At 40.5% G+C, this 23,676-nt stretch overlaps 3 protein-coding genes across 11 annotated transcripts; 1 reads left to right on the forward strand and 2 right to left on the reverse strand.

Moving 5' to 3' along the window:
- The first annotated feature begins 76 nt into the window (after positions 1-76).
- LOC119745976 (acyl-coenzyme A thioesterase THEM4-like) lies at positions 77-21,324 on the forward strand. 2 transcript variants are annotated; one of them, XM_038222710.1, is made up of 4 exons: positions 77-109; positions 18,691-18,980; positions 19,516-19,629; positions 20,523-21,324. In XM_038222710.1, the coding sequence occupies exons 2-4, from the start codon at positions 18,730-18,732 to the stop codon at positions 20,689-20,691; spliced, it is 534 nt and encodes a 177-aa protein (XP_038078638.1). In that variant the 5' UTR covers positions 77-109; positions 18,691-18,729; the 3' UTR covers positions 20,692-21,324. The 2 variants fall into 2 exon arrangements, with proteins under 2 accessions (XP_038078638.1, XP_038078637.1); XM_038222709.1 differs by lacking the exon at positions 77-109 and adding an exon at positions 16,906-17,131.
- LOC119745974 (acyl-coenzyme A thioesterase THEM4-like) lies at positions 1,087-5,848 on the reverse strand. Of its 7 annotated transcripts, none has more exons than XM_038222706.1 (5): positions 4,328-4,342; positions 4,108-4,212; positions 3,510-3,794; positions 2,033-2,146; positions 1,087-1,728 (listed from the first exon to the last, which is right to left on the reverse strand). In XM_038222706.1, exons 3-5 carry the CDS (start codon positions 3,755-3,757, stop codon positions 1,569-1,571), a joined length of 522 nt encoding a protein of 173 aa, XP_038078634.1. In that variant the 5' UTR covers positions 3,758-3,794; positions 4,108-4,212; positions 4,328-4,342; the 3' UTR covers positions 1,087-1,568. The 7 variants fall into 7 exon arrangements, with proteins under 7 accessions (XP_038078634.1, XP_038078633.1, XP_038078635.1 ...); XM_038222705.1 differs by having other exon boundaries at positions 3,510-3,797; XM_038222707.1 differs by lacking the exons at positions 4,108-4,212; positions 4,328-4,342 and adding an exon at positions 5,620-5,848.
- Positions 13,024-16,532, reverse strand: LOC119745973 (acyl-coenzyme A thioesterase THEM4-like). 2 transcript variants are annotated; one of them, XM_038222701.1, is made up of 4 exons: positions 16,385-16,532; positions 14,986-15,274; positions 13,585-13,698; positions 13,024-13,273 (listed from the first exon to the last, which is right to left on the reverse strand). In XM_038222701.1, exons 1-4 carry the CDS (start codon positions 16,434-16,436, stop codon positions 13,114-13,116), a joined length of 615 nt encoding a protein of 204 aa, XP_038078629.1. In that variant the 5' UTR covers positions 16,437-16,532; the 3' UTR covers positions 13,024-13,113. The 2 variants fall into 2 exon arrangements, with proteins under 2 accessions (XP_038078629.1, XP_038078628.1); XM_038222700.1 differs by lacking the exon at positions 16,385-16,532 and adding an exon at positions 15,785-16,313.
- Positions 21,325-23,676: the final 2,352 nt, after the last annotated feature.

The following is a 23,676-nucleotide window of genomic DNA, read 5'->3' on the forward strand; positions in this document are numbered from 1 at the left end:
TATAGCTGCAATTCAAAACATGATTCAGTAACTTTTGATTTGAAATTGAGATCCTAGAATGCTGTTTTTCTCGAAATATACAGCTGAAGCTTAGCTGAAACTTCATCAGGTTAGTTGTTCAGTATCCTTCATTAGATTTTGAACACTATTGTTGCTTCAAACGAGCAAAATGCATAAATTACAAATGATGGACTATATCTTTAAGCCTCTGTTGAGCACTATCATCAGAATTGTTCGCTCTAATTGTTTTTTTTTATTTGATTTCCACCACCACTAATAAGTTATTGAAACACAGGACTTAATTAAAATGAAGAATGTAACTGTTAGTCACTTTATTCCATACGTTTTGCACCATTGATCAAGTAAAAATATAATACAAAGATATGGATAGTTAAAAAAAAAAATTGTTCCCGGATTAAAAAAGGGCATAACTTTAAAAAAAAAACTTCTTTGCGTTCACCTTTTATTTAACTGTAAATTTACTGACCCTGCACAATCAGAAAAACAACTGTCCCACATTTAAAAACCGGCTTAAATTATTATTAAACATGATTGTAGATATTTGTAAATATGCACATAATTTAATTTTCTAAGAAAAAAAAGCTTTGTAATAAATACAGTTTTTAGATGGACATGTTTTGAGGTTTGTATAATTCAAGTTTTGTATAAGCACTTTTGGTAAACATCAGCTGCATCTTTAATAGTCAAGAGCAGTACTTCAATCTTAGGCCCCCCAAAAAAATACTCCGGTCTCTGGTCAGCGCGCGCGTCGATTTTAACCATGCGCGTCAACCTTTTTCTTCTTCAAATTAACACAGAAGCTACAACAGCGCCCTCTATTGCCGCACCTCAAATTTTTGTACCAAGGAGCACTAAGGAATGGGGAAATTGCACCAAGGCAAATGATAAAGGGCGCCAAGGCAAATTATGGAAAACACCAATGTATAATGAGTGCACAAAATAGCAAAATATTACCCACCTTGTCTGTACAATTCAAGATTGGGGAAAAAAAAAAAACACCAAAAAAAAAAAAAAAAAAACGCGTCGCCGCATCAATTCCGGAACTTCGGTCTGACCAGAGACCAATTTTTTTTTTTTTGTGGCCATAGCACCATTTTTTAAGCCCTAAATTACCACAGGATTTTTTCGTACGAAGTGGCCACTCACCATCGGCTAGGCACACTTTTAAAGATGTGCCCGTATTCGATGTTCATCGTACTGAGTGATGATACTATTTAAGGCCCGAGTCCATCATTTGCAGCTATCCAAAAAAGTAACTGGCGTAATTATTGTTGAAAAACATACTGGTTGAAAGATAGTAAGGGGACTAAACTCCCTGTGAAATTATCCTTTCTGGCAAGCTCTCATTTTGAAGAAATCAACGAAAGAAGGCATTTCCAACGGTGCGTTGGAAATAACTTTAGTAGTTCGTTTTGTTATTCGGCGCAGCGCGCACAAGCATTGGAACGACGCACAGGCGTTTTTTAAAATTACTGGTCGGAGGCAAAAGTCAATGAAACAGAATTGCGTCACAAAGAATTATCCCTGATTTAATGAAAACTTCACTTTCATAATTTTGAACTTGCAGCATCTATCCACAAGGCTCGGCAATCTGAATAAACCGTGGTCTCATCTAGACTTTTGAGACTCGACGTCAGGAACATCTTTTTCCCCTCCATCTTTTCTATCTTCGCCTCCATCAAGATGGGAGATCTCACTGGAATCGGCCTGTCAACAAAATCAAATCAAGACAAAAATATGGCAATAATTTCACAAAATTCCCTTTAAAGGCGTTTACCCAGAAAGGGACCTACCGACTTCATGAGAAAAACATTTCTCACAGTGAAGATGAGCATGGTACTAACTACCGTGTGAAATTATTTTGCAGGAAATGGTGTCGTTCAGAGGAAAACATCATTGAATGTGCTTTGAAAAGTGTGCCCGCAGATTGCAGTAGGCCCAACCATGGGCGCTTTTGAGGAAATCCTTGGTTTCATTACCAGAAATAAATTACAATACATACGACACTTACCTCATGAAATTGATATGGATGTACGCTGTGAATGCAAGCTTGGTGCCCATGTTAGTGGCTAGTACAGCTGTTGTGCTGTCGTGCATTGTAGCGATGGCACCGGCGTGTACCCACCTTAGCAAGTCAAAAAGAAACAAGCTCTTGGTAATCGCCAGAAGTGGATAGATGAATATAAACTTATGTAGAAATACAAGATAGGAGTCTCGATATGACAGTCTGTAATATTTGCATGAACACTGCAAAGGCAAGCCAGCATCCAACTTTATGGGTAGTACCTTAATTTGATCAATCACGAATGTGCATGTAACATAGTGCACTAATCAACATAATTATTTCTCATTCTTGTAAGGACTCCAGTGATGTGTGCCTTGGACTGAGGATTTCAGTTACTGAAACTAACGTAGTCATTTGCTGAAGGGAGGGCATTAGTCAGCATTTCAAAATGTGCCTTAAATTGCAAAAAAAAGAAGACATCATATGATTATATTGTTTTTAAACGTAATGAGATGTTCAAATTAGCCTACAAAGAAGTCCAAAAGATGGTCAGACACCTTCTTAAGCCTTGTTTGCAGTGACCAGGCATGCAACTTTTCCTTGGATCCGCTGATTTCCTGGGTTTTTTTTATTTCTCATGAATGCCATTACAAATTGAAAAATACTGTGCAAAGTCTTGTGTGGTTTTTTCCTCGTTTTTTCTAAATTCCCAGTTGCATGCCTGAGTGACTCGAGGCAAGTCAAGGATCCGAAAATTGAGATGGTCTTCGAATCAAGTCTTTTCGAGTTAAGAGTTATTGACTTAAAGGGAAAATACAACATTTGCAAACATCGAAAAATAAAACTACTAAGTTGTTACGAAATACCTTAATAGAATGTTGGTAAATGACATGCTTAAGCATCCTGTAAAATTATGGCACCTGGTGTGAAGCCATTTTCAAGAAAATGGTATATTTGTATACATTTCCAATGCTGGTCGGCCGACCACGGTTGGAAAAACCTAACTATTTTCCAATTACTGCTCCAAATTTACCTTTTTTCAAGTCTAAATTTTGTTTTGCTAGCTATTGGTTCCGTGTTTATGAACAGGTGCAGGCCAGCTAGACTGGTTCCCTTACCTCACAATTTTCCGGTATTTTTTATCCATTTCATCTTTAGTGGAGTCCGGGAACCAGACTACTTGAATATTTTTGCTTTTCTTGGTTTTTCCAGCATTTTCGAACACAAAACTTTAAATATGTCAGTGTAACAGTATTTGATCAATTATACTAACCCCCAAAATAGTTCATTTCTGAAAATTACAGCAAAAGCCAATGATGTACATTTCCTTTAAGTCAATACAAATGGCTCACAGTCACACCCACCACAGAGCACAGCTTATGCTGCATCCAAGCTACTAGGCTACGGCGTGCAATTTACACATACATCCATAGACACGTGTGCTCCTGCCAGCCTTAGCTAAGTAATGTGGACACAGCCTTACCCTCTGAGAAGTCCATTCGTCTCATCGCTGAACTGACAGAGACCGCGCAGCTTGCGTTCCCCCTCGTACAAGAATATCGCAAAGTGAAAGGCCTGGCCCTTGGCCGTTCGGATCCTGGTAAAGGTGTGGTCCAAGGTCTGATGGTCCGCGTCAGTACGCTTCATTTGCGTCCATCCTTTCTCTGCTTCCAGCTTCAGAAAGAGCTCTTGAGTTTCTGGTAACCAGTCGTCTTGGGACGCAGTGGACATGGCCTCGTTTGGCGGGATGTACTCACGCACTCCTTGCCTGCTGTGCAATCAAGTCTAGGATTGATTCTTCATTTTTTCAAGCAAGCATATCTAAAACTAAGTTACACAAAGTGAATACAGATAAAAAGCAAACTGAAGGGTTTGTTTTTTTAGCATAAGCACTGAAACAAATTAAAGTCAAACGTCATAGTTGGGGTGGGGGTAGCACCATAAATGTGGCCAATTTACTGGACTACCTCCGTAAACATAGGCCACACATCCACATGTACAAAAACGTGTCGCACTTTGCCAAATTTTGATTTTCACATTTAGGCTTAGTTTGTAGGGTTTTTGCTTTAGAGCATATTCACCCTCTGTATGGAGGGGGTCGCACTAAACAGCGTCAACACAGCGTCAACACAGCGTCAACACATGACAGAAGCGTCAACACACCGTCAACACATCCAAAACACATTCTGAATTGACAAAAAGGGCATATAATTGTGAAACATACAATAAAAGAGAATTTCCATTGGATTGAGTTTCCATTTCGTTGTTAAAAATATCGTATTTTCACGCGAAAAAAATGACCTTAACTTGCACGGCCGTTGTCCGCCATCTTGACTTCGCACAAAGCTTGGACTACACCATTTCAAGTAGGGGTGTGTAGGTAATGACATTATCTTGTCATAAACAACAGAGGGCGCCTTGCTGCAGACTAGACAGAGGGATACCAGATCTGTGTGAGGACTAAGGATCGGAGGAGTGGTAGATCATTATTTTGTGAGTTGTGTTTATGTTTTGGTCTTTGCAGATATTTTTAACACTGGCGACCCCGGCCGCGTCCCTCTCTGTTGGTTTATTGTACAACGCTATCACCCTTTAGAATAATGGTATGGTCCGCGCTGCCACTGAGGCAACATGGCGGGTGTTCGGCAGCCGATTTCGGAGCGGCACGGAGAGCCTATTTTCTTGAACTAAAAATCGCGATTTTCAGACGTTTAACCTATTGATTTTAAGCACAAATTTTGTTTCTGTCCATACTGTATGGGTTACATACTGCTTTTGTCAATTTTAATGCATTTTGGATGTGTTGACGCTGTGTTGACGCTGTGTTGACGCTTTGGAGTGTGTTGACGCTGTTTAGTATGACCGCTCTGAGAGGGGTAGTATAGGCTAATCAGAAAGTGCTGCCTTTTTCAGATGTCTATTTTTCGTAAATAGTAGTCTCCGTAAATAGTAGTCCAGTAAACTGGCCACTAGTAGTAGTAGTAGTCCAGTAAATTGACCACAAAGGCCAAGTTCGGGCAAGGACCATTAGTCGACTAGTGGTTGATTTGTGACGTACCTTACGCCTGCGCAGTAATAGCAAAGTGCGAACGTCTCTAGTCGAACGCTGGTCAAAATGTCATTGCAAAACGTCTGGATCCTGGCTCCCCGCTGTACGTTATGAACGCCTGTGGCTATGGTTACCAGCGAAGCAACCAACCCCAGTAGGTTGGTTCCAAATAGTCGACTAGCGTAGTATAGTTAACCATCGTCGACTAGACAGAGTTCGGGCAAGCGTTAGTCGACCAATGGTTAACTAACTATAGTCCTTGCGCGAACTTGCCCATTTATGGGGCTAGGGGTGTCGTCGTAGTCGTAGCCCAATAATTTCTGATTCGCCAGCGGCAAGCCGGGCTACTTAAGAAAAAGTTTGACTAGCCCGCCGCTGTTCAGTGTTTGGACTGGTATTGCTGGCTAGCTAGCAGGCTAAATTCGAACCCTGAATATTATTAAATTAAGGGTCCCAGCTAGCATGGCTAGCTCAGCTCAATCAAATTGTATTTTGTAATAGCATAAATGCGGCTCAGAATATGAATTATTTCCTACGCACTCACCTTCAATTTGTGTGCGACAACGTGTGCGCGTTGCAAGCGTTACCTGCGCAGATAATGGAGGGTTGAGAAGTAGAAGTAGAAATCCTTTTTCGCGATTCGTCTTTTTATCAGCCGAGTCCACAGTGCAAATTGCTCCATGTTATCACTTATATCAGATTACATACATGGTGGTCATGGCCAAGTTCGGGCAAGGACCATTAGTCGACTAGTGATTGATTTGTGACGTACCTTACGCCTGCGCACTGATAGCGACGTGTCAAAATGTCATCGCAAAACTTCTGGATCCATGGCTCTCTGCTAGCGTTATGCATGAATGCGCGCGGCTATTGGTTAGCAGCGGAGCAACAAACCCCATAGGTAGTCTGGTTCCCAGACCAAAAGATTCCGACTATTCCTGATGAATCTTAAGGCTCTTAACTTAAGTACGGTGGCTGATTTCCGCCAAGAATACATTTTTTTTATTTATTACGGCGTTATAACGCCATAAATTATCGCGTTATAACGCCGTATTATCGCGATATAACGCGCTATTATCGCATTATAACGCGCTATTATCGCGATATAACGCGCTATATAGCGTTATAACGCCCTAATTTACCGCGTTATAACGCCCTAATTTATCGCGTTATAACGCGCTATTATCGCGTCATAGCTACATTAGCTGCACATGGCGTGCATGTAGTTTTTATATATCTATATTACTTTTTTGGTTACTATATTACTTTTTTGGTTACTATAGATTGCTAAGCAGACAGTAAATCTAAAAAAAAAATATGCTCAGCCTCTGACCATACACCCCTCCAAGCACCAGTCTTGCTTAAAAGCCTTACAATAGTTTATAGAGGTATAATATGTTTGGGTCATAGCTACATTAGCTGCACATGGCATGCATGTAGTTTTTATATATCTATATTACTTTTTGGGTTACTATAGATTGCTAAGCAGACAGTAAATCTCAAAAAAATTATGCTCAGCCTCCGACCATACACCCCTCCAAGCACCAGTCTCGAAGTTGGTTAGAGGGCTGAGGATAATTTTGGGGGAGATTTACGGTCTTGGTATTTTATCGAGCAATGTATAGTTACTACAAAAGTAAGAGGTTTTTCACCGGCAGCCACATGTAGCCACCTCTTTGTTATCATGCAGCAGGCCTAAGTAAGCGCCTCCTGCTCAATTAGCCTTTATGATTTAGATCACTTTGGTAAGCCACCCTTTTGTTAAAGCTCTGGATAAGAGAAACTCCAACCAGCAAGAGCATCACTGACCTATCTGTAAAGCGATTGTTAATTGTTATATAGTTTAATTATTACGCATGCATGTTTTCAGATATGTACGTTATTTAAAGTTACCCTTGTTAGTATATTCGAGTTACTTTGTAGTGTTTGCTGTTTTCTTCATCTCAGGAGTGTCAAGGTGAAGCGTGTTATTGTTTTGAAGCATATATCTGACCATTTGGTAACTTTCTTAACAAAGTCAGATACATGTTGAAGATAAGATTAAAACGGCGTTATAGACATTCCAGCTCACCGGGCATTGTCTTCACTGTATTTTGCTATTTCCATCAAATAAGAATTTTGTGCTCAGTGTTAGTTTAATCCGGCACAACAAAGGGACTTGAAAGCTGTTAACGACGTAGGGAAGTAAAATATAAAAAGTGGTTGATAAAACGTTTACAATAACAAAATCGACAAACAGCCGAGGGGTAGCACTGAAGTGAACAGAAACTGTCCACAGAAACAGGGTTTCTCGATCCATTATGCATATGCGCCAGCTCAGAGCTAGCCTGGTCCATATAGTGACATTCCAATTTCAGAAAGAGACAAGAGGTCCTCAATCATAAAATCGTTGATAAATCATACATAAACAATAACAAAAGACTGGATCTGTTAAACACAAGCATATATTTATTCTTAAAACACTTTGTAAATAATTTGTAAACCTGTAAACTTATTTCCAAGAGATTCAAAGCTTCCTTTTTATCTCAAATCTGTTACAAATTTATTTAAACCTCGATAGCTCTCAGCCGAAAATATACTGTGGATGTAGGCCTAAGTCCTATTTTGGACTCAGCTCGCAGTGTCATTTCTACATGACCAGGGGTTACCTCTACGCCAACCCACTGTCTTTCCTTTGTAGGGCCTATACACAAGATAAAGTTCAGTGCAGGATCTTGTGTTTCTTTATTTTGTTATTATATTTATAATAATCAATGGGCTCAAGTTGGTTGTGTGAGGCAACATGTACAAGTACATACATGGTTCGCCTTTATAGTAGCATTCGCTAGTCGTTTAATTTTAGCATACACTGCAATTGAGGCTACTTTGGGTAGGTACCGTACTGTTTTGTCTCACAAGCCCTTTCAACTTCATCCCACAAGCACTTTAAACATCGATTTCTCTTGTAACATGTTCCCTGAGGTTAATGTACAAGTTCATCGCAGCTTCAGGATTTCTAGGATCTTCCCATCCGTTGGTAATGAGTGATTGACAACAGTATTCAAATAACTCCCGATCACATGGAAATCGATCCTTGAAGTTGCATTCTTCTCTGCACAAGTCAATTCTCTCTTGTTCCACGGGTTTGAGATGATCCCTGGTTCCATAGACCTCAGGTAGCTGGAACATGAGCAGCGGTCGTCCATGGGTCACATGCTCTTGCTTCGATTTCCTGATCAAGTGTCCATCCCACACCTCTGCAACTGCGTCGAGATCACCCTGCAAAAGATGTGCAGACTAAGGCGTAAGACATTCTTGATTAATTAAACCATAATCGACGATTGAACTCCATTCTAAACGTACTAATCGCCGTCTCTTTCGAAGATTTACCCCATCTGGGTCAAGCTCCAACAACGTCCTTCTCACAGTTTCTCTGCTGGCAACCATGCCTGCTTGTAATAACTTGTGATGCATCCAACGATAGCCATGTAATTCGCCCGATGCCTGCAGTTGCCTTTCGATAAATCTTCTTACTTGGGCCATGTCAGTTTGATTTTTATGACGATATAACTCCAGGCGCTGAAGTTCTCTTTGCAGCTGACGAACACTCAGATTGATGTTATAACGGGACGTTAAAGTTGCCGCAATTTCCACTTGAGAATATCCAAGTTTAAAATATTTCTTGATCAGTTCATCCATGTCATCCATCTTCAAGTACAAAGTGCGCTAGTTTAAATTGGAAAAATTATGTTCACGGTTAGGTTACAATACTAACCATTCTATGAGGATGAGAATGACAAGGAGTGACGATGCCGTGGCGATGCGGTGGCAATAAAGGCTGTAATAACATGATCGCGTTGTTGTGAGAATTCAGAAGAACGGTGCATGGCGAAAAATACGAGGTTCCCGTTCAAAATCACTTAAACAGTACAATGTAAGCACGATAATAGCGCGTTATAACGCGATAAATTAGGGCGTTATAACGCGATAAATTAGGGCGTTATAACGCGATAAATTAGGGCGTTATAACGCGATAAATTAGCGCGTTATAACGCGATAATAGCGCGTTATAACGCGATAATACGGCGTTACAACGCTATAAATTAGGGCTTTATAACGCGATAAATTAGGGCGTTATAACGCGATAAATTAGCGCGTTATAACGCGATAATAGCGCGTTATAACGCGATAATACGGCGTTATAACGCTATAAATTAGGGCTTTATAACGCGATAAATTAGGACGTTATAACGCGATAAATTAGGGCGTTATAACGCGATAAATTAGCGCGTTATAACGCGATAATAGCGCGTTATAACGCGATAATACGGCGTTATAACGCGATAAAATTATTTATCGCGTTATAACGCCGTAATAAAAAAAAATGTATTCTTGGCGGAAATCAGCCACCGTAGATTACGCCTCTTCCTATTAAACACATAAACAGTACAATGTAAGGACGATAATAGCGCGTTATAACGCGATAAATTAGGGCGTTATAACGCGATAAATTAGCGCGTTATAACGCGATAATAGCGCGTTATAACGCGATAATACGGCGTTATAACGCGATAAAAAATTTTATCGCGTTATAACGCCGTAATAAAAAAAAAAATGTATTCTTGGCGGAAATCAGCCACCGTAGAAATCAGCCACCGTACTTAAGATATCGCGTATAGGAATACCCGCGTATAGCTGCAATTCAAAACAATTCAAAACATGATTCGGTAACTTTTGATTTGAAATTGAGATCCTAGAATGCTGTTTTTCTCGAAATATACAGCCGAAGCTTAGCTGAAACTTCATCAGGTTAGTTGTTCAGTATCCTTCATTAGATTTTGAACACTATTGTTGCTTCAAACGAGCAAAATGCACAAATTACAAATGATGGACTATATTGTTGATGTACCCTAACGTGGTGCGGCCCCCAACGTGGCGCACTTTGATTTTTCGCCTGTAGCGCCTAGCTAGAGCAAAAGTTTTAACTGAAATTTCACAGAAAGTGACATTTCATCAAGTTCTAAACACTCCCGTTCATAAATCGCGAGTTTATTTACCCGTTACAAAGTTAGAAGATAAACTTATTTTGGCGTGATTTTCCGATTTTATTTTCAAGTGCAAAGTGAACACTTTGAAAATGCCCCGAAAAAATAAGAAAATAATTTTCTGACAAACATCTGGCTGTGTATGTAAGTAGAGATAATAATGATTTATCAGAATTTATCAAGTTAACAGAAATTCTTAAATGTTAATTTGGAATTTTCCGAGATTTATTTAAGTGCGCCACGTTAGGGAACACTCCGCGAATTTGTGCCCAATTTCCGGTCGCCACCGTTTTTGAATTTCGGATTAAATTTTATGAAACCGAAATTGTTCACAGAGGTTAAATAGCACGCATTAATAAGGTAAAAGTACCAGTATGTTACTGCATGAATTTGAAGTTTGTCAACAAATAGGTTTGGTAACACTACTCGAGGAAAGTTGGGTAAGCTTCGAAGTGCGCCACGTTAGGGAACACGACTATATCTTTAAGCCTCTGTTGAGCACTATCATCAGAATTGTTCGCTCTAATTGTTTTTTAATTTGATTTCCACCACCACTAATAAGTTATTGAAACACAGGACTTAATTAAAATGAAGAAAATAACTGTTAGTCACTTTATTCCATACGTTTTGTACCATTGACAACAATGATTGATCAAGTAAAAATATAATACAAAGATATGGATAGCCTAGTTTAAAAACAATGGTTCCCGGATTAAAAAAAGGGCATAACTTTAAAAAAAAATCCTTCTTTGCGTTCACCTTTTATTTAACTGTAAATTTACTGACCCTACACAATCAGAAAAACAACTGTCCCACATTTAAAAACCGGCTTAAATTATTATTAAACATGATTGTAGATATTTGTAAATATGCACATAATTTAATTTTCTAAGAAAAAAAAGCTTTGTAATAAATACAGTTTTTAGATGAACATGTTTTGAGGTTTGTATAATTCAAGTTTTGTATTTTTTTAAGCACCTTTTGGTAAACATCAGCTGCATCTTAAATAGTCAAGAGCAGTACTTCAATCTTAGGCCAAAAAAAAACAATACTCCGGTCTCTGGTCAGCGCGCCCGTCGATTTTAACCATGCGCGTCAACCTTTTTTCTTCTTCAAATTAACACAGAAGCTACAACAGCGCCCTCTATTGCCGCACCTCCTCAAATTTTTGTACCAAGGAGTACCAAGGAATGGGGAAATTGCACCAAGGCAAATGATAAAGGGCACCAAGGCAAATTATGGAAAACACCAATGTATAATGAGGGCACAAAAGAGCAAAATATTACGCACCTTGTCTGTACAATTCAAGATTGAAAAAAAAAAAAACCCGCGTCGCCGCATCAATTCCGGAACTTCGGTCTTAGCACCATTTTTTAAGCCCTAAATTACCACACGATTTTTTTTGTACGAAGTGGCCACTCACCATTGGTTAGGCACACTTTTAAAGATGTACCCGTATTCGATGTTCATCGTGCTGAGTGATGATACTATTTAAAGGAAGATATTCATAAGGCACCTTTCAAAATATCGACGCTGTTATAAAAATGACGCCAATGCTGACATGACTTAAGAACGCGTGTCAAAAAAACTTTTGAAGTTGGTATTTTGAAAAAAATGTAATGAGCATGGACTGTACAATTGCATTGCTTAATAGTGCATGAACGTAAAATGTCCCCAAAAATTAAAAAGGAAGCCGAGTTCATCTGGAATGATTTGCAGCTGGCAAAGATTGAGATTTCTGACATCCTACTCACTTAATGTCAGAAGTTACATGTACAGTCGACTCTTTTTAATACAAACTCAGTTGGACCTAGCCAAAATGTTTGTTGTATCAGAATTTTGCATTGGGTGGAGTGCTGGTCCTGTTTATTGTGCACATAAATGCACAGTCAGGATCAAGGCTTTATGTTTGCTATAACATGAATTGTTATGATGTCATCTTTTCCTTCAAACAAAGTTTCTCTTAACGACGGCTTCTGACTAGCACCCTTTTTCACAAAGACATTGACAAAATGGGGAACCCCCAACATACAGCTGGCCATGGGCGTCGCGAGGGGGGGGCAAGGGGGGGCACTTGCCCCCCCCCCCTGGAAAACCAAAAAAAGGAAGAAAAAAAGAAAAGAAAAAAAAAGAAAAAGAGGCGCAAAGACAAAGTGGTGTAAATTTAATGAGTTGGGGGGGGCAAAATGTCCCTGCCCCCCTCTAAAACTGATAAATCGAGAATGTGTTGAGAAATACAAGCATTTTTTGGCAAAAAATCTTTTTGCCCCCCTCTAGAAAAAATCCTGGCGACGCCCATGCAGCTGGCTAGCTCAGTTGGTAGAGCACCAAAACGGCAATGCGGAGGTCACATGTTCAATCCCCACTCCACTCGATGTCTTTGTTCAACTTTTCAAACAAATATTAATTCATTTAAAATTATGAGATTACCAGAAAACTTATATAGGCCCAAGTCATTGGAACTGAAAAGATTTTGTCGCCCAAAAAATTGTAATTCGGAGTTCACAGGTTCAATACCCACTACACCAAACTTTTCGCTCATCTTTGGCCAAGTTCGGGCAAGGACCATTAGTCGACTAGTGGTTGATTTGTGACGTACCTTACGCCTGCGCACTGGTAGCAACGTGCGAACGTCTCTAGTCAAACGCTGGTCAAAATGTCATCGCAGAACTTCTGGATCCTGGCTCTCTGCTAGCGTTATGAATGCGCGCGGCTATTGGTTACCAGCGAAGCAACCAACCCCAGTAGGCTGGTTCCAAATAGTCGACTAGCGTAGTCAACCATCGTCGACTAGACAGAGTTCGGGCAAACGTTAGTTAACCATTGGTCAACTATAGTCCTTGCGCGAACTAGGCCTTTGTACCCAGCCACCGCACCTCCCCCCCCCCCCAAAAAAAAATTATAATTAAGTTACCAAAAAAGAATACACAATTTAAAATTACTGGTCGGAGGCAAAAGTCAATGAAACAGAATTGCATCACAAAGTATTATCCCTGATTTAATGAAATTCATTTTCATAATTTTGAATTTGCAGCATCTATCCACAAGGCTCGGCAATCTGAATAAACCATGGTCTCATCTTGACTTTTGAGACTCGACGTCAGGAACATCTTTTTCCCCTCCATCTTTTCTATCTTCGCCTCCATCAAGATGGGAGATCTCACTGGAATTGGCCTGTCAACAAAATCAAATCAAGACAAAAATATGGCAATAATTTCACAAAATTCCCTTTTAAAGGGGATTACCCAGAAATGGACCTACGGACATCATGAGAAAAACATTTCTCAAAGTGAAGATGAGCATGGTACTAACTACATGTACCGTGTGAAATTATTTTGCATGAAATGGTGTCGTTCAGAGGAAAACATCATTGAATGTGCTTTGAAAAGTGTGCCCGCAGATTGCAGTAGGCCCAACCATGGGCGCTTTTGAGGAAATCCTTGGTTTCATTACCAGAAATAAATTACAATACATACGACACTTACCTCATGAAGTTGATATGGATGTACGCTGTGAATGCAAGCTTGGCGCCCATGTTAGTGGCTAGTACAGCTGTTGTGCTGTCGTGCATTGTAGCGATAGCACCGGCGTGTACCCACCTTAGCAAGTCAAAAAGAAACGCAAGCTCTTCTAATAGCCAGAAGTGGATAGATGAATATAAACTTATGTAGAAATACAAGATAGGAGTCTCGATATGACTATAGTCTGTAATATTTGCATGAACACTGCAAACGCAAGCCAGCGTCCAACTTTATGGGTAGTACCTTAATTTAATCAAAATAGTGCACTAATCAACATAATTATTTCTCATTCTTGTAAGGACTCCAGTGATGTGTGCCTTGGACTGAGGATTTAAGTTACTGAAACTAATGTAGTCAATTGCTGAAGGGAGGGCATTAGTCAGCATTTCAAAATTTGCCTTAAATTGCAAAAAAAAAGAAGACATCATGTGATCATATTGTTTTTAAACGTAATGAGATGTTCAAATTAGCCTACAAAGAAGTCCAAAAGTTGGTCAGATACCTTCTTAAGCTTTGTTTGCAGTGACCAGGCATGCAACTTTTCCTTGGATCCGCTGATTTCTTGGGTTTTTTTTTTTATTTCTCATGAATGCCATTACAAATTGAAAAATACTGTGCAAAGTCTTGTGTGGTTTTTTCCTCGTTTTTTTCTAAATTCCCAGTTGCATGCCTGAGTGACTCGAGGCAAGTCAAGGATCCGAAAATTGTAACTGGTCTTCGAATCAAGTCTTTTCGAGTTAAGAGTTATTGACTTAAGTCAATACAAATGGCTCACACCCACCACAGAGCACAGCTTATGCTGCATCCAGTACTAGGCTACGGCGTGCAATTTACACATACATCCATAGACACGTGTGCTCCTGCCAGCCTTAGCCCCATAAATGTGGCCAATTTACTGGACTACCTCCGTAAACATAGGCCACACGTCCACATGTACAAAAACATGTCGCACTTTGTCAAATTTTGATTTTCACATTTAGGCTTAGTTTGTAGGTTTTTTTGCTTTAGAAGCATACTTACCCTCTTTATAGGCTAATCAGAAAGTGCTGCCTTTTTCAGATGTCTATTTTTCGTGAAATTTCCAGATTCATTTGCACACATTTGCGTATCAAAATTTCAACATGAAATTTCACAAAATTAGACATCTGAAAAAGGCAGCACTTTCTGATTAGCCTATAAAGAGGGTAAGTATGCTTCTAAAGCAAAAAAAACCTACAAACTAAGCCTAAATGTGAAAATCAAAATTTGACAAAGTGCGACATGTTTTTGTACATGGTGGATGTGTGGCCTATGTTTACGGAGGTAATCCAGTAAATTGGCATGGGGCTAGCCAGCCTTAGCTAAGTAATGTGGACACAGCCTTACCCTCTGAGAAGTCCATTAGTCTCATCGCTGAACTGACAGACACCGCGCAGCTTGCGTTCCCCCTCGTACAAGAATATCGCAAAGTGAAAGGCCTGGCCCTTGGCCGTTCGGATCCTGGTAAAGGTGTGGTCCAAGGTCTGATGGTCCGCGTCAGTACGCTTCATTAGCGTCCATCCTTTCTCTGCTTCCAGCTTCAGAAAGAGCTCTTGGGTTTCTGGTAACCAGTCGTCTTGGGACGCAGTGGACATGGCCTCGTTTGGTGGGATGTGAGAACTCACACGCTCCTTGCCTGTTGTGCAATTAAGTCAAGGATTATCGTTTCGGTTTGCGGTAACACCATGTGGTAATAACTACTGCTTAGAACATATTAGTTCTGAGAATAACTTGTCCTGCTTATTATCAACTTTTCTAAGTAGTTTTTGTTCTGTTAAGAACAGTCCTGCTGTAAGTTCTATACGAACTTGTCTTTGGTCTCAAGTCAAGGATTGATTCTTCATTTTTTCAAGCAAGCATATCTAAAACTAAGTTACACAAAGTGAATACAGATTAAAAGCAACCTGATGTTTTTTTTTAGCATAAGCACTGAAACAAATTAAAGTCAAACGTCATAGTTGGGGTGGGGGTGTCATAGCCCCATAAATGTGGCCAATTTACTGGACTTATCTCCGTAAATAGTAGTCCAGTAGACTGGCCACTAGTAGTCCAGTAAATTGTTCCTTTAACTTGTCAATGTTCACAACTTGGCCTGACTTTGTTGCATCACGCAATTCAGTCAACATTTTGCAGTAAGGAAGCAAACCTTTGATAACTTGTTTTTGGATTTTCTGTAAGATCACGTCCTTGGATCTAGCTGAGGCGGGGATGGTTCCCCAAAGTTCACTGTCTATTCTGGGTGCCGACACGGCTACCGCATTTGACGGTGTAACGTATTTTTCTGCAATTTTTGCATACGTCTCTTTCTTGATTGGCAAAGTTACCGCTTTTACAGCTCTTTCTGCTAGGTTGCTAAATATCTCGGGGCCAATAGCCTCACTGCCATTGTAAATATCTTCACTTGGAAGAACGTCAAAATCAGCTTGCGCTGTAATGGCTTGGTTATCTGCCAGTACACTGGTCAGATCAAACTCAGATTGAGCTGGGTCGTATGCCACAGCTTCCTGGTTTAGTAGCTCGTCTACAAACTCCTCGTCGTATAGAGCCGAGACCGTGACCTCAAACTGGGGTGGACTACCAGCGGAGTTGCTGGGGCCGGCGTGCTTCGCACGTCCGGAAAAGTCACGGGAATGAACCGCTGGTGCCAGCATCTCTTGCATGGCATTAACAGAAGCCGATACCTTCTGGATACCGTCGGCATTGGCATGTAACCGAGCATCGATGTCCCGGCGAGAACTAGGCTTACCTTGGCCTGGTTGGAGTGATTTAATGTCGTCTTCGGACGAGTCAGTATTCATTATTGCAATGAACAAGGAGCTGAACTGTTCAGCTCTGTCCGCTATGCCTATCACACGAAGAAAAGATGCTGGCTCCTAATTTCAGCCGGGGTTTATATACCCATGCTGCACTACTCATTTGAATTACTATAGATTCTTTGCATGTATTGTGTGATCTGCATGCCTGGCTCCTGAAAGGAATGCATACCCTCTGAAGACTTGTACAAAGTGTTATGTAATAGAATACCGGTGTACGTGTCCTTGCCTTATTGAAGCCCCGCCTACACTTATCTGTATTCGCATACGAGGTCGTGCGCTAGAAATCCAGCGCAAAATAAAGAAAAACATAAGCTAAATTTTGCCGACGATTGAACCAAGGCGCCAGATTGGGTCCAACTGATTTGCATAGAAATGGTGGCCGCGTGAGGTCGCTGTTCGCGCTGTATTTTTAATGCACCGCATGCATAGCGCTAGCGAGGATATCGTTTATACCGCGCTACGGCCGGGATGAATAACAACTAGCGCCTTGACCAAGGCTATAGTGACCATCACACAAACCTTCGCACCGCACAAACAGAACAAGTACAATGTACATGTACAAATGTACTTTGGTGCCGTTCACACGTGAGCCGATGTGTGGCAATTAGTGACCTCCGTGCATGGTTGCGGTGAATTTTCTGATCGAGCGGCTCCATAACTAGTGTATTCCCAAGTCGGTAAGTTTCTTTCCTAAAGTTAATTTAATTTCAACAGAGAGGCTTGTATATTGATTAGGTGAGACTTTTCCCTTTTATTCTCAAGTTACTCGAAGTTAGCAAAGAACTTATACTGGTCGACGTCACGACTAGCTACACCGGTTGAACAGTGTAAACCTACTGGAGTCGTTTCGCCAAACCGACCGCGCGAAACGTTAGGGTATAGTTTCTTGAAATTGGTGTCAGCGTAGAGCTTCCGTTTGCTACATTCGATTTTTTTTACGGGCTGTCTTCATTACAAAACAAAAGAATAACTGCATGTCGAAGCTTTGAAAAATCGTAAGTTCTTGTATCTTGCATGTTTATATTGTGCTTGTAATCACAGGTAAGCGTATGGGCATAGTTTTCAATGAAAACCATATTCAATTATTGACAATAATTTTTAAATAACGGAGACGAAGATGCACCCTTACAGAAATGTCCCATGGGGTCCCATGGGATTCCCATGGGATTCCCATGGGACCCCCGGTGGTCATCAAGAACATGCATGTTATAGTATGGAGATAGCATGGACACCATGGGAATACCATGGAGTTTTTATGAGCTCCATGGGAACATCATGGGGATTTTATGGACACATTGGGAACACCTTAAGGATTCATGCCAAGCCAAGTTCAGTTGGCCGGGGACCGTCTTACTGATATGAGCCGAATCTGTCGCCAACCGTGGTATCAGAAATGTAGGATTGCCGCCCCTAATTTGCTCAAAGTCAGGACAATTAAAAATCAGGGTCCGTTTGTTTTCGATGTTGTGTTATGATTTGACGAATAACGAGTGGCCCCACTCCGCAGGCTTGTTTGATGGTTGAACCATGGAGGAAGGAACACCTTCCTTCCTCCATGGTTGAACGGACAGATTCAATTATTTGCAAGGCTTTACAATTGAAAGCCGGAAACAGTTTGCATATGGCCCATGTGCTTGACCTTGGTATTAAAACGTGTGGTAAATAAATTATGTTTGAGTGTGTGCACTGCAGTTCGTGAGTTGTTAACAATTATTGTCCTTCCTCCCCCATCCCAAGTTACAAAGCTATAGGCCTACGGACTCAAATGCCCTCGATCATATTATGATCATATCTGCAAACTTTACAAACTTGCGGGGAAAAAAAAGCTATTATTATAGGTTTACGGACTGGTAGCCGTAGTCACCGTGATTATCATGTCATCAAAGATAATAACAAGTACAAAGTTTTGAAACAGGCGCTTGTAATACTTCTTGATGTTTTGTAATCCCTGTTCAAAACGTTCAGTGGTGGATTTATTTCCAGAAACCACGGAATTTTGTGACGGAAATCTAAATGGATTCACACAAAATAAAAGGGAATAACCAGTTCCAAATTGTATATATTACTTTTAAAAAGAAAGAAAAATATAGAATGGGGATTTAATATGATCCATGAGCCGGGGTCCTTGTCATTATTCAATGAATGGGGACCTGTCCAGATCGTAAACAGGCCCAACTTGGTACAACAAACAAATCAAAAGCGTCACACACAAAAACTGCTCTAATCTCTTATCCAGTCATCCGCTCGAGAAACCTTTGGTTTGACTTCGAGAATTATGACCTCGTCCTCTAAGAGCCACTGGGATTGGCTGCCGGAGACGGAGGAGTTGTTCTCCAAGCTGGAGGCGGAGCCAGGATGGAGTCAGATGAGGAGCACGAAGACTGATAAACAGATGAAGTATCTCTACTCCCGTGTGGTGACAGAGAACGGGCCGGTCATCCACTTCGCCCTGTTCCTGCACGACAAAGACGGCAAGCTCCGCGGCTTGTGCCAGTTTGGGGAAGACGCCAACGGATTGATAAAGGGGTAAGTCAGCAAGGGCGGATCCGGCGCGAAGTGGTTAAGGTAGACACCCCCCCCCCCTCCCCTTCAGATGTAATAATCCCAAGTGTTCCTCGATCAAAGTCATTATTATCAATCAGTCATTTGACTGATCAGATTGAAAATCTTCTATATTTCTTGATTCCTTCTAAAATGGCAGCAAACCAGACGAAATCATTTCACGGGGTGTTTAGTACCAGTGCGATGTTTAATCCAAGTAAGCTTTTTGATAATAATTTGGTAGGTTATTTTGGAGGTAAATTTATGATCGAATATGCATTTACAACCAGCAGACGAAATCGATTCGTGACTCTGGTCGGCATTATGTCCATAAGGGAATGCCCGAAAAACCGAGGCGAATTGAGCTGAGACTATACAGGCCGAGTGACGAACACTCCCCTGTTAGTTAACATAAAGAGTATAGTCTCCTCTCATTTCGCACAGTTGCTTCGCCATATTTCGGACGATAATATTTTCATTGGTTAGGATTTCTTCCACTTCTGTCTTCGGTACTAAATAGGGCGGTTCATGGAGGCGCTATTGCCACGATGCACGATACAACGACGGGCGTGCTAGCCACCGACTTGGGAAAGAAGAAAATGTACACAGGATACCTCAATACTACATTCAAAAGGTTTGTGGCGAAAAATATTACAGAATGGGCTTATATAACTTTTATAAGCGTCATTTGTTTCCCGAAACTTTTTTTGTATAATATAGTTTTATAGAAAAAAATTGACAACTAATTAACGTGTCAACATAAAGCAGCTCATTTCAAAGCAAACTCGCTTTGGCATTTGCATCCGTGCCTTAATTTACGCAACAAAATCGCTTATACATGTACATGTATATAGGAAATCTCGATGCCAACGCGATTTTGTGAGGTTAGGCCAAATTAAAAAAACAACATGTTTAGCGCCCCCGCCCGCTTCCTTTTTGGAGGTCGCCTCCTCTCTTTTTTTAATTGGAAAAACAAGCCGAAAAAATGATAAATTTTGAATAGTGACATCATTTTGGCCTCTTTGTCTGTTGCATCTAGCCCATATAAAGCTGGTATGCCATTTCCTGAGTCCAAGTAGCGGCCATTTAAAGAAAAAAAGATGGCGGCCATCTTGAAAAATAGCCTGGCCGGGAGTGTTTTGGAAAATGGGTTGGGTGGACATTTTCGGGAAAAAAGGGTCTCCTCCTTCCTTTTTGTTTCAAAAATGCAGGACACTAAACATGTTTTTATTTGGCCTAAGGGAGAGTTTTTGCCCTGCAATTTCGAAAAAAGTTGAACACATTTCCGCTGACGAATTGTGCTGCGAATGTTTCGTGAACTCGTCAAATTCACTAACTTCAAATTCACATTCTCGTAAAGTATGAAGTTTAAACCGACCTTCATCATTCATGTTTTCTACATTTTTTCGGATTTGTTGTTTCCTTGCCGTGCGTGAGTTCTAGTGACGTCACAAATTCACGTTTAGTTGGTAACTGAATAATTACAGAATTTAAGACCGGGGCTTGTTTAATTGTGTTTTCTTGTAGGCCAACTCCCGTGAGATCGGCAGTTCTGATGGAGGCCGTTATCGACAAAGTGGAAGGCAATAAGACGTTCTTGAAGGGATATCTGAAGAGCCCAGACGAGCAAGTTGTTTATTCGGAATGTACCGCTTTGTATATAACCGCTGAAAAGCCTTCGGGGAGTAACATGTAGACGTAATATAAAGTAAACTCAAACACGTTTTTGAGCGAAGCATGCAGTGTTATCTTATTGATTTTTATCTATCAAACAGCAGACTTTGCTTTGTTTTTTAATTGTCAATGCGTCAGTTTATATGAATGAACAAAAACATGTAATGAACTTAACTATATAATGCCGGCTCATATTAATGGCAATAAATGGTGTATAGGCATAATCCAGCGGGGAGATGGGGGCGGGGGTGGGCGGCGAGAGTGCCAGCACTTATTTTAAAACCCGTTGAAGAATAAATTGAATATGATTTTAGGAAATACAGTGTACAAATCGCGAAAAATTCAATTCGAATTCGAGTCACTTTTAATGGAACAAAAATAAAGCACTCTTTGTGGAGACAACATTTCAAGAAAAATACATTGCACTGATTTGAAATTTGCCTCCCATTATTGACTGTGATATACGAGACAATGCATTTGAAATTGGACAGAAACAGTTGAAGAAAACAAATTATACAACAAAAACTACAGTGTGTAAGGGCGCTCCCGACATTTTACCGACCGCAATTTCTTCCAAAAGAGGGCGCGCTACACAAACACTGGTCACCACCGTAAAGACTTCATTCAACTTGGATCACGATCTGCCAAAAGAAGTCGGCATAAAATTAAAAACACACTTTGTGGGGACGATAACTCAAGAACAACACAGTGCACTGAATTAAAATTTCGTTCAACAATTGTTCCGGATATAGGACAAAAATGTTATGAAAGTCAAAGGGAACCCTTGAAGAATAAATATGATATGATTTAAAGAACATACAGTTATTAATCGCCAAAAATTTAATCCGAATTCAAGCCACTTTTAATGGAACAAAAAAGAAGCCCACTTTGTGGAGACGATAACTCGAGAAAAACACATTGCACTGATTTGAAATTGCCTCCCATAATTGACTGTGATATTTGAAACAACATATTTGAGATTCGACAGAAACCGTTGAAGAATAGAATTAATACACCAAAAACAAAAACTACAGTGTGTAAGGGCACTCCCCGGTCCCGTACATTTTACCGACCTCAATTTCTTCCAAAAGAGGGCGCGCTACACAAACGCTGGTCACCACCGTAAAGACTTCATTCAACGTGGAGCAATATCTGCCCAAACGAAGTCGGCATATAGTGAACAAAAATAAAGCACACATTGTGGAGACAATAACTTGAGAACAACATAGTGCACGGAGTTGAAATCTCGTTCAATATTTGTTCGGAGTATAGGACATAAATCTTTTGAAAATCGACGGGAACACTTGAAGAATAAATTTAATATGATTTAAAGAAAATACAGTTTATTCAATCGCGACAAATTCAATCCGAATTCAAGCCACTTTTAAATGGAACAAAATTGAAGCCCACTTTGTGGAGACAATAACTCAAGAATAACACAGTGCACTCAACCTCGTCCCCAGTGCTTACTTTATTTCCAACTGCGTTTCCGAGAGCAGGTAGTGGTGGGCGCGTACTGCTCGACACCCTGGGGACGAGGTTGCAGTGCACTGAATTGAAATTTCGTTCAATAATTGTTTGGGATATAGGACACAAATGTCTTGAAAATCATTGGGAACCCTTGACGAATAAATTAAATATGATATAAAGAATATACAGTTTATTAATCCCGAAAAATTCAATCCAAATTCAAGCCACTTTTAATGAACAAAAATGAAGAATGAATAATTGATTGTGATATTCCAAAATAACAATATAAATCTTTTAATTATGAGGTCAACGTTTGGAGTATTGTAATTTGTTTTGGACCTCAAAAAAGTTTTGAAATCAAGGTGCATGCGATGGAGCCGAGCGGATAAGCGGCCGAGGTTTGGTAACCCCGTCCCCGATCTTGGAACGTGTCGGTCACACCGCCGAATTTCCACTTCGCCGACAACCACTTCGCTGACAACCACTCCGCCGAATTGCCACTTCGCCGAATTGTTACTTTGCCGAATTACCACTTCGCCCATTTGCCACTTCGCCCAAGCGTCATCGTCTCCACTGTAGCGGTCAGTGGCTCGGGGGCGAACGCATAATTGTTGGCGCTTCCCAAAAAAGAAGGCACACTTCAATGTTTTACCCCGACTTTCCTCATCAGTGTTGTTTTTGCCAAACTTTTTTGTTGTCAAACTTCAAATGAAGTACTACACCTCATTGCAAACTTCTGTTCGGTGACATGAAATTTAGTCAGAAATTCTAAAAACGGTGGCCTCCCGGCGGAAATCAGGCAGAGTGTTTTCTAACGTGCATGACGCACTTGACTAAATCTTGGAAAATTCCGTAAATTTGATATATTCTGATAATAAACCAATATTATCGCCACTTACATACCCAAACCCCAACTGCAAGTTTGTCAGAAATTATTATGGGTTTTTTTTTTGGGGGGGGGGGCATATTCAAAGGTTCACTCAGTGCACACCAAATTTAAAATCGGAAAATCACGCTTTACTTTCTTTGCTAACTTTTTTTGTAACCGGGTATAAACTCACGAGTGAAAGGAAGTGAAAGGGTGTGTTTAAAACTTGGTGAATTTCACTTTCTATGAAATTCCAGTAGTTAGGCCTAAAGGCACTTTAAAGACATCTCGTGGGTTTGGATAGGGGAATGACCATTTTAGTTGGGCAAACACACCCCCAAATTTCATGGCCTCCGCAATTTTCACAGACTTAGAGCTCGTTCTCATCTCATATTAGCTATAGCTCTATACGGGTGTATGCAAACTACCAAAACCTAAAAATTAGTGCGCGCGAGCGCATTAATATTTTGTTATCCCACGCGGCCTTAACTAGAACTTGGGGCATTTTGTAGAACATTTTCTGGAGATCAAGCATTTGTGACTTAATATGGCTACCAACTTGGGGAATTTCGTTTACAAATAGCGTTAACTTGTGGGCCTATTTTGCATAATATTACAGAGGCGGGGCTACATTTAAACCTTGGCCTAGAGACTGACAACCACTTTAGG

Source organism: Patiria miniata, unplaced genomic scaffold (assembly GCF_015706575.1).
Source record: "Patiria miniata isolate m_02_andy unplaced genomic scaffold, ASM1570657v1 HiC_scaffold_7, whole genome shotgun sequence".
Classification (NCBI taxonomy): domain Eukaryota; kingdom Metazoa; phylum Echinodermata; class Asteroidea; order Valvatida; family Asterinidae; genus Patiria; species Patiria miniata.

Excerpts from the sequence above, each read along its gene's own strand:
- LOC119745974 (XM_038222702.1), bottom strand. The coding sequence starts at position 4,416 with ATGTCATTACCTACACACCCCTACTTGAAATGGTGTAGTCCAAGCTTT. Across the intron at positions 3,795-4,327 it reads CAACGGCCGTGCAAGTTAAG|GCAAGGAGTGCGTGAGTACA; the intron begins GTCATTTTTTTC and ends ATTGCACAGCAG. Across the intron at positions 1,729-2,032 it reads ATCCATATCAATTTCATGAG|GCCGATTCCAGTGAGATCTC; the intron begins GTAAGTGTCGTA and ends TTTTGTTGACAG.
- LOC119745973 (XM_038222700.1), bottom strand. The coding sequence starts at position 16,298 with ATGCAAGAGATGCTGGCACCAGCGGTTCATTCCCGTGACTTTTCCGGA. Across the intron at positions 13,699-14,985 it reads ACTAATGGACTTCTCAGAGG|GTGGGTACACGCCGGTGCTA; the intron begins GTAAGGCTGTGT and ends TGACTTGCTAAG. Across the intron at positions 13,274-13,584 it reads ATCCATATCAACTTCATGAG|GCCAATTCCAGTGAGATCTC; the intron begins GTAAGTGTCGTA and ends TTTTGTTGACAG.
- LOC119745976 (XM_038222710.1), top strand. The coding sequence starts at position 18,730 with ATGACCTCGTCCTCTAAGAGCCACTGGGATTGGCTGCCGGAGACGGAG. Across the intron at positions 18,981-19,515 it reads GCCAACGGATTGATAAAGGG|GGCGGTTCATGGAGGCGCTA; the intron begins GTAAGTCAGCAA and ends GGTACTAAATAG. Across the intron at positions 19,630-20,522 it reads CTCAATACTACATTCAAAAG|GCCAACTCCCGTGAGATCGG; the intron begins GTTTGTGGCGAA and ends GTTTTCTTGTAG.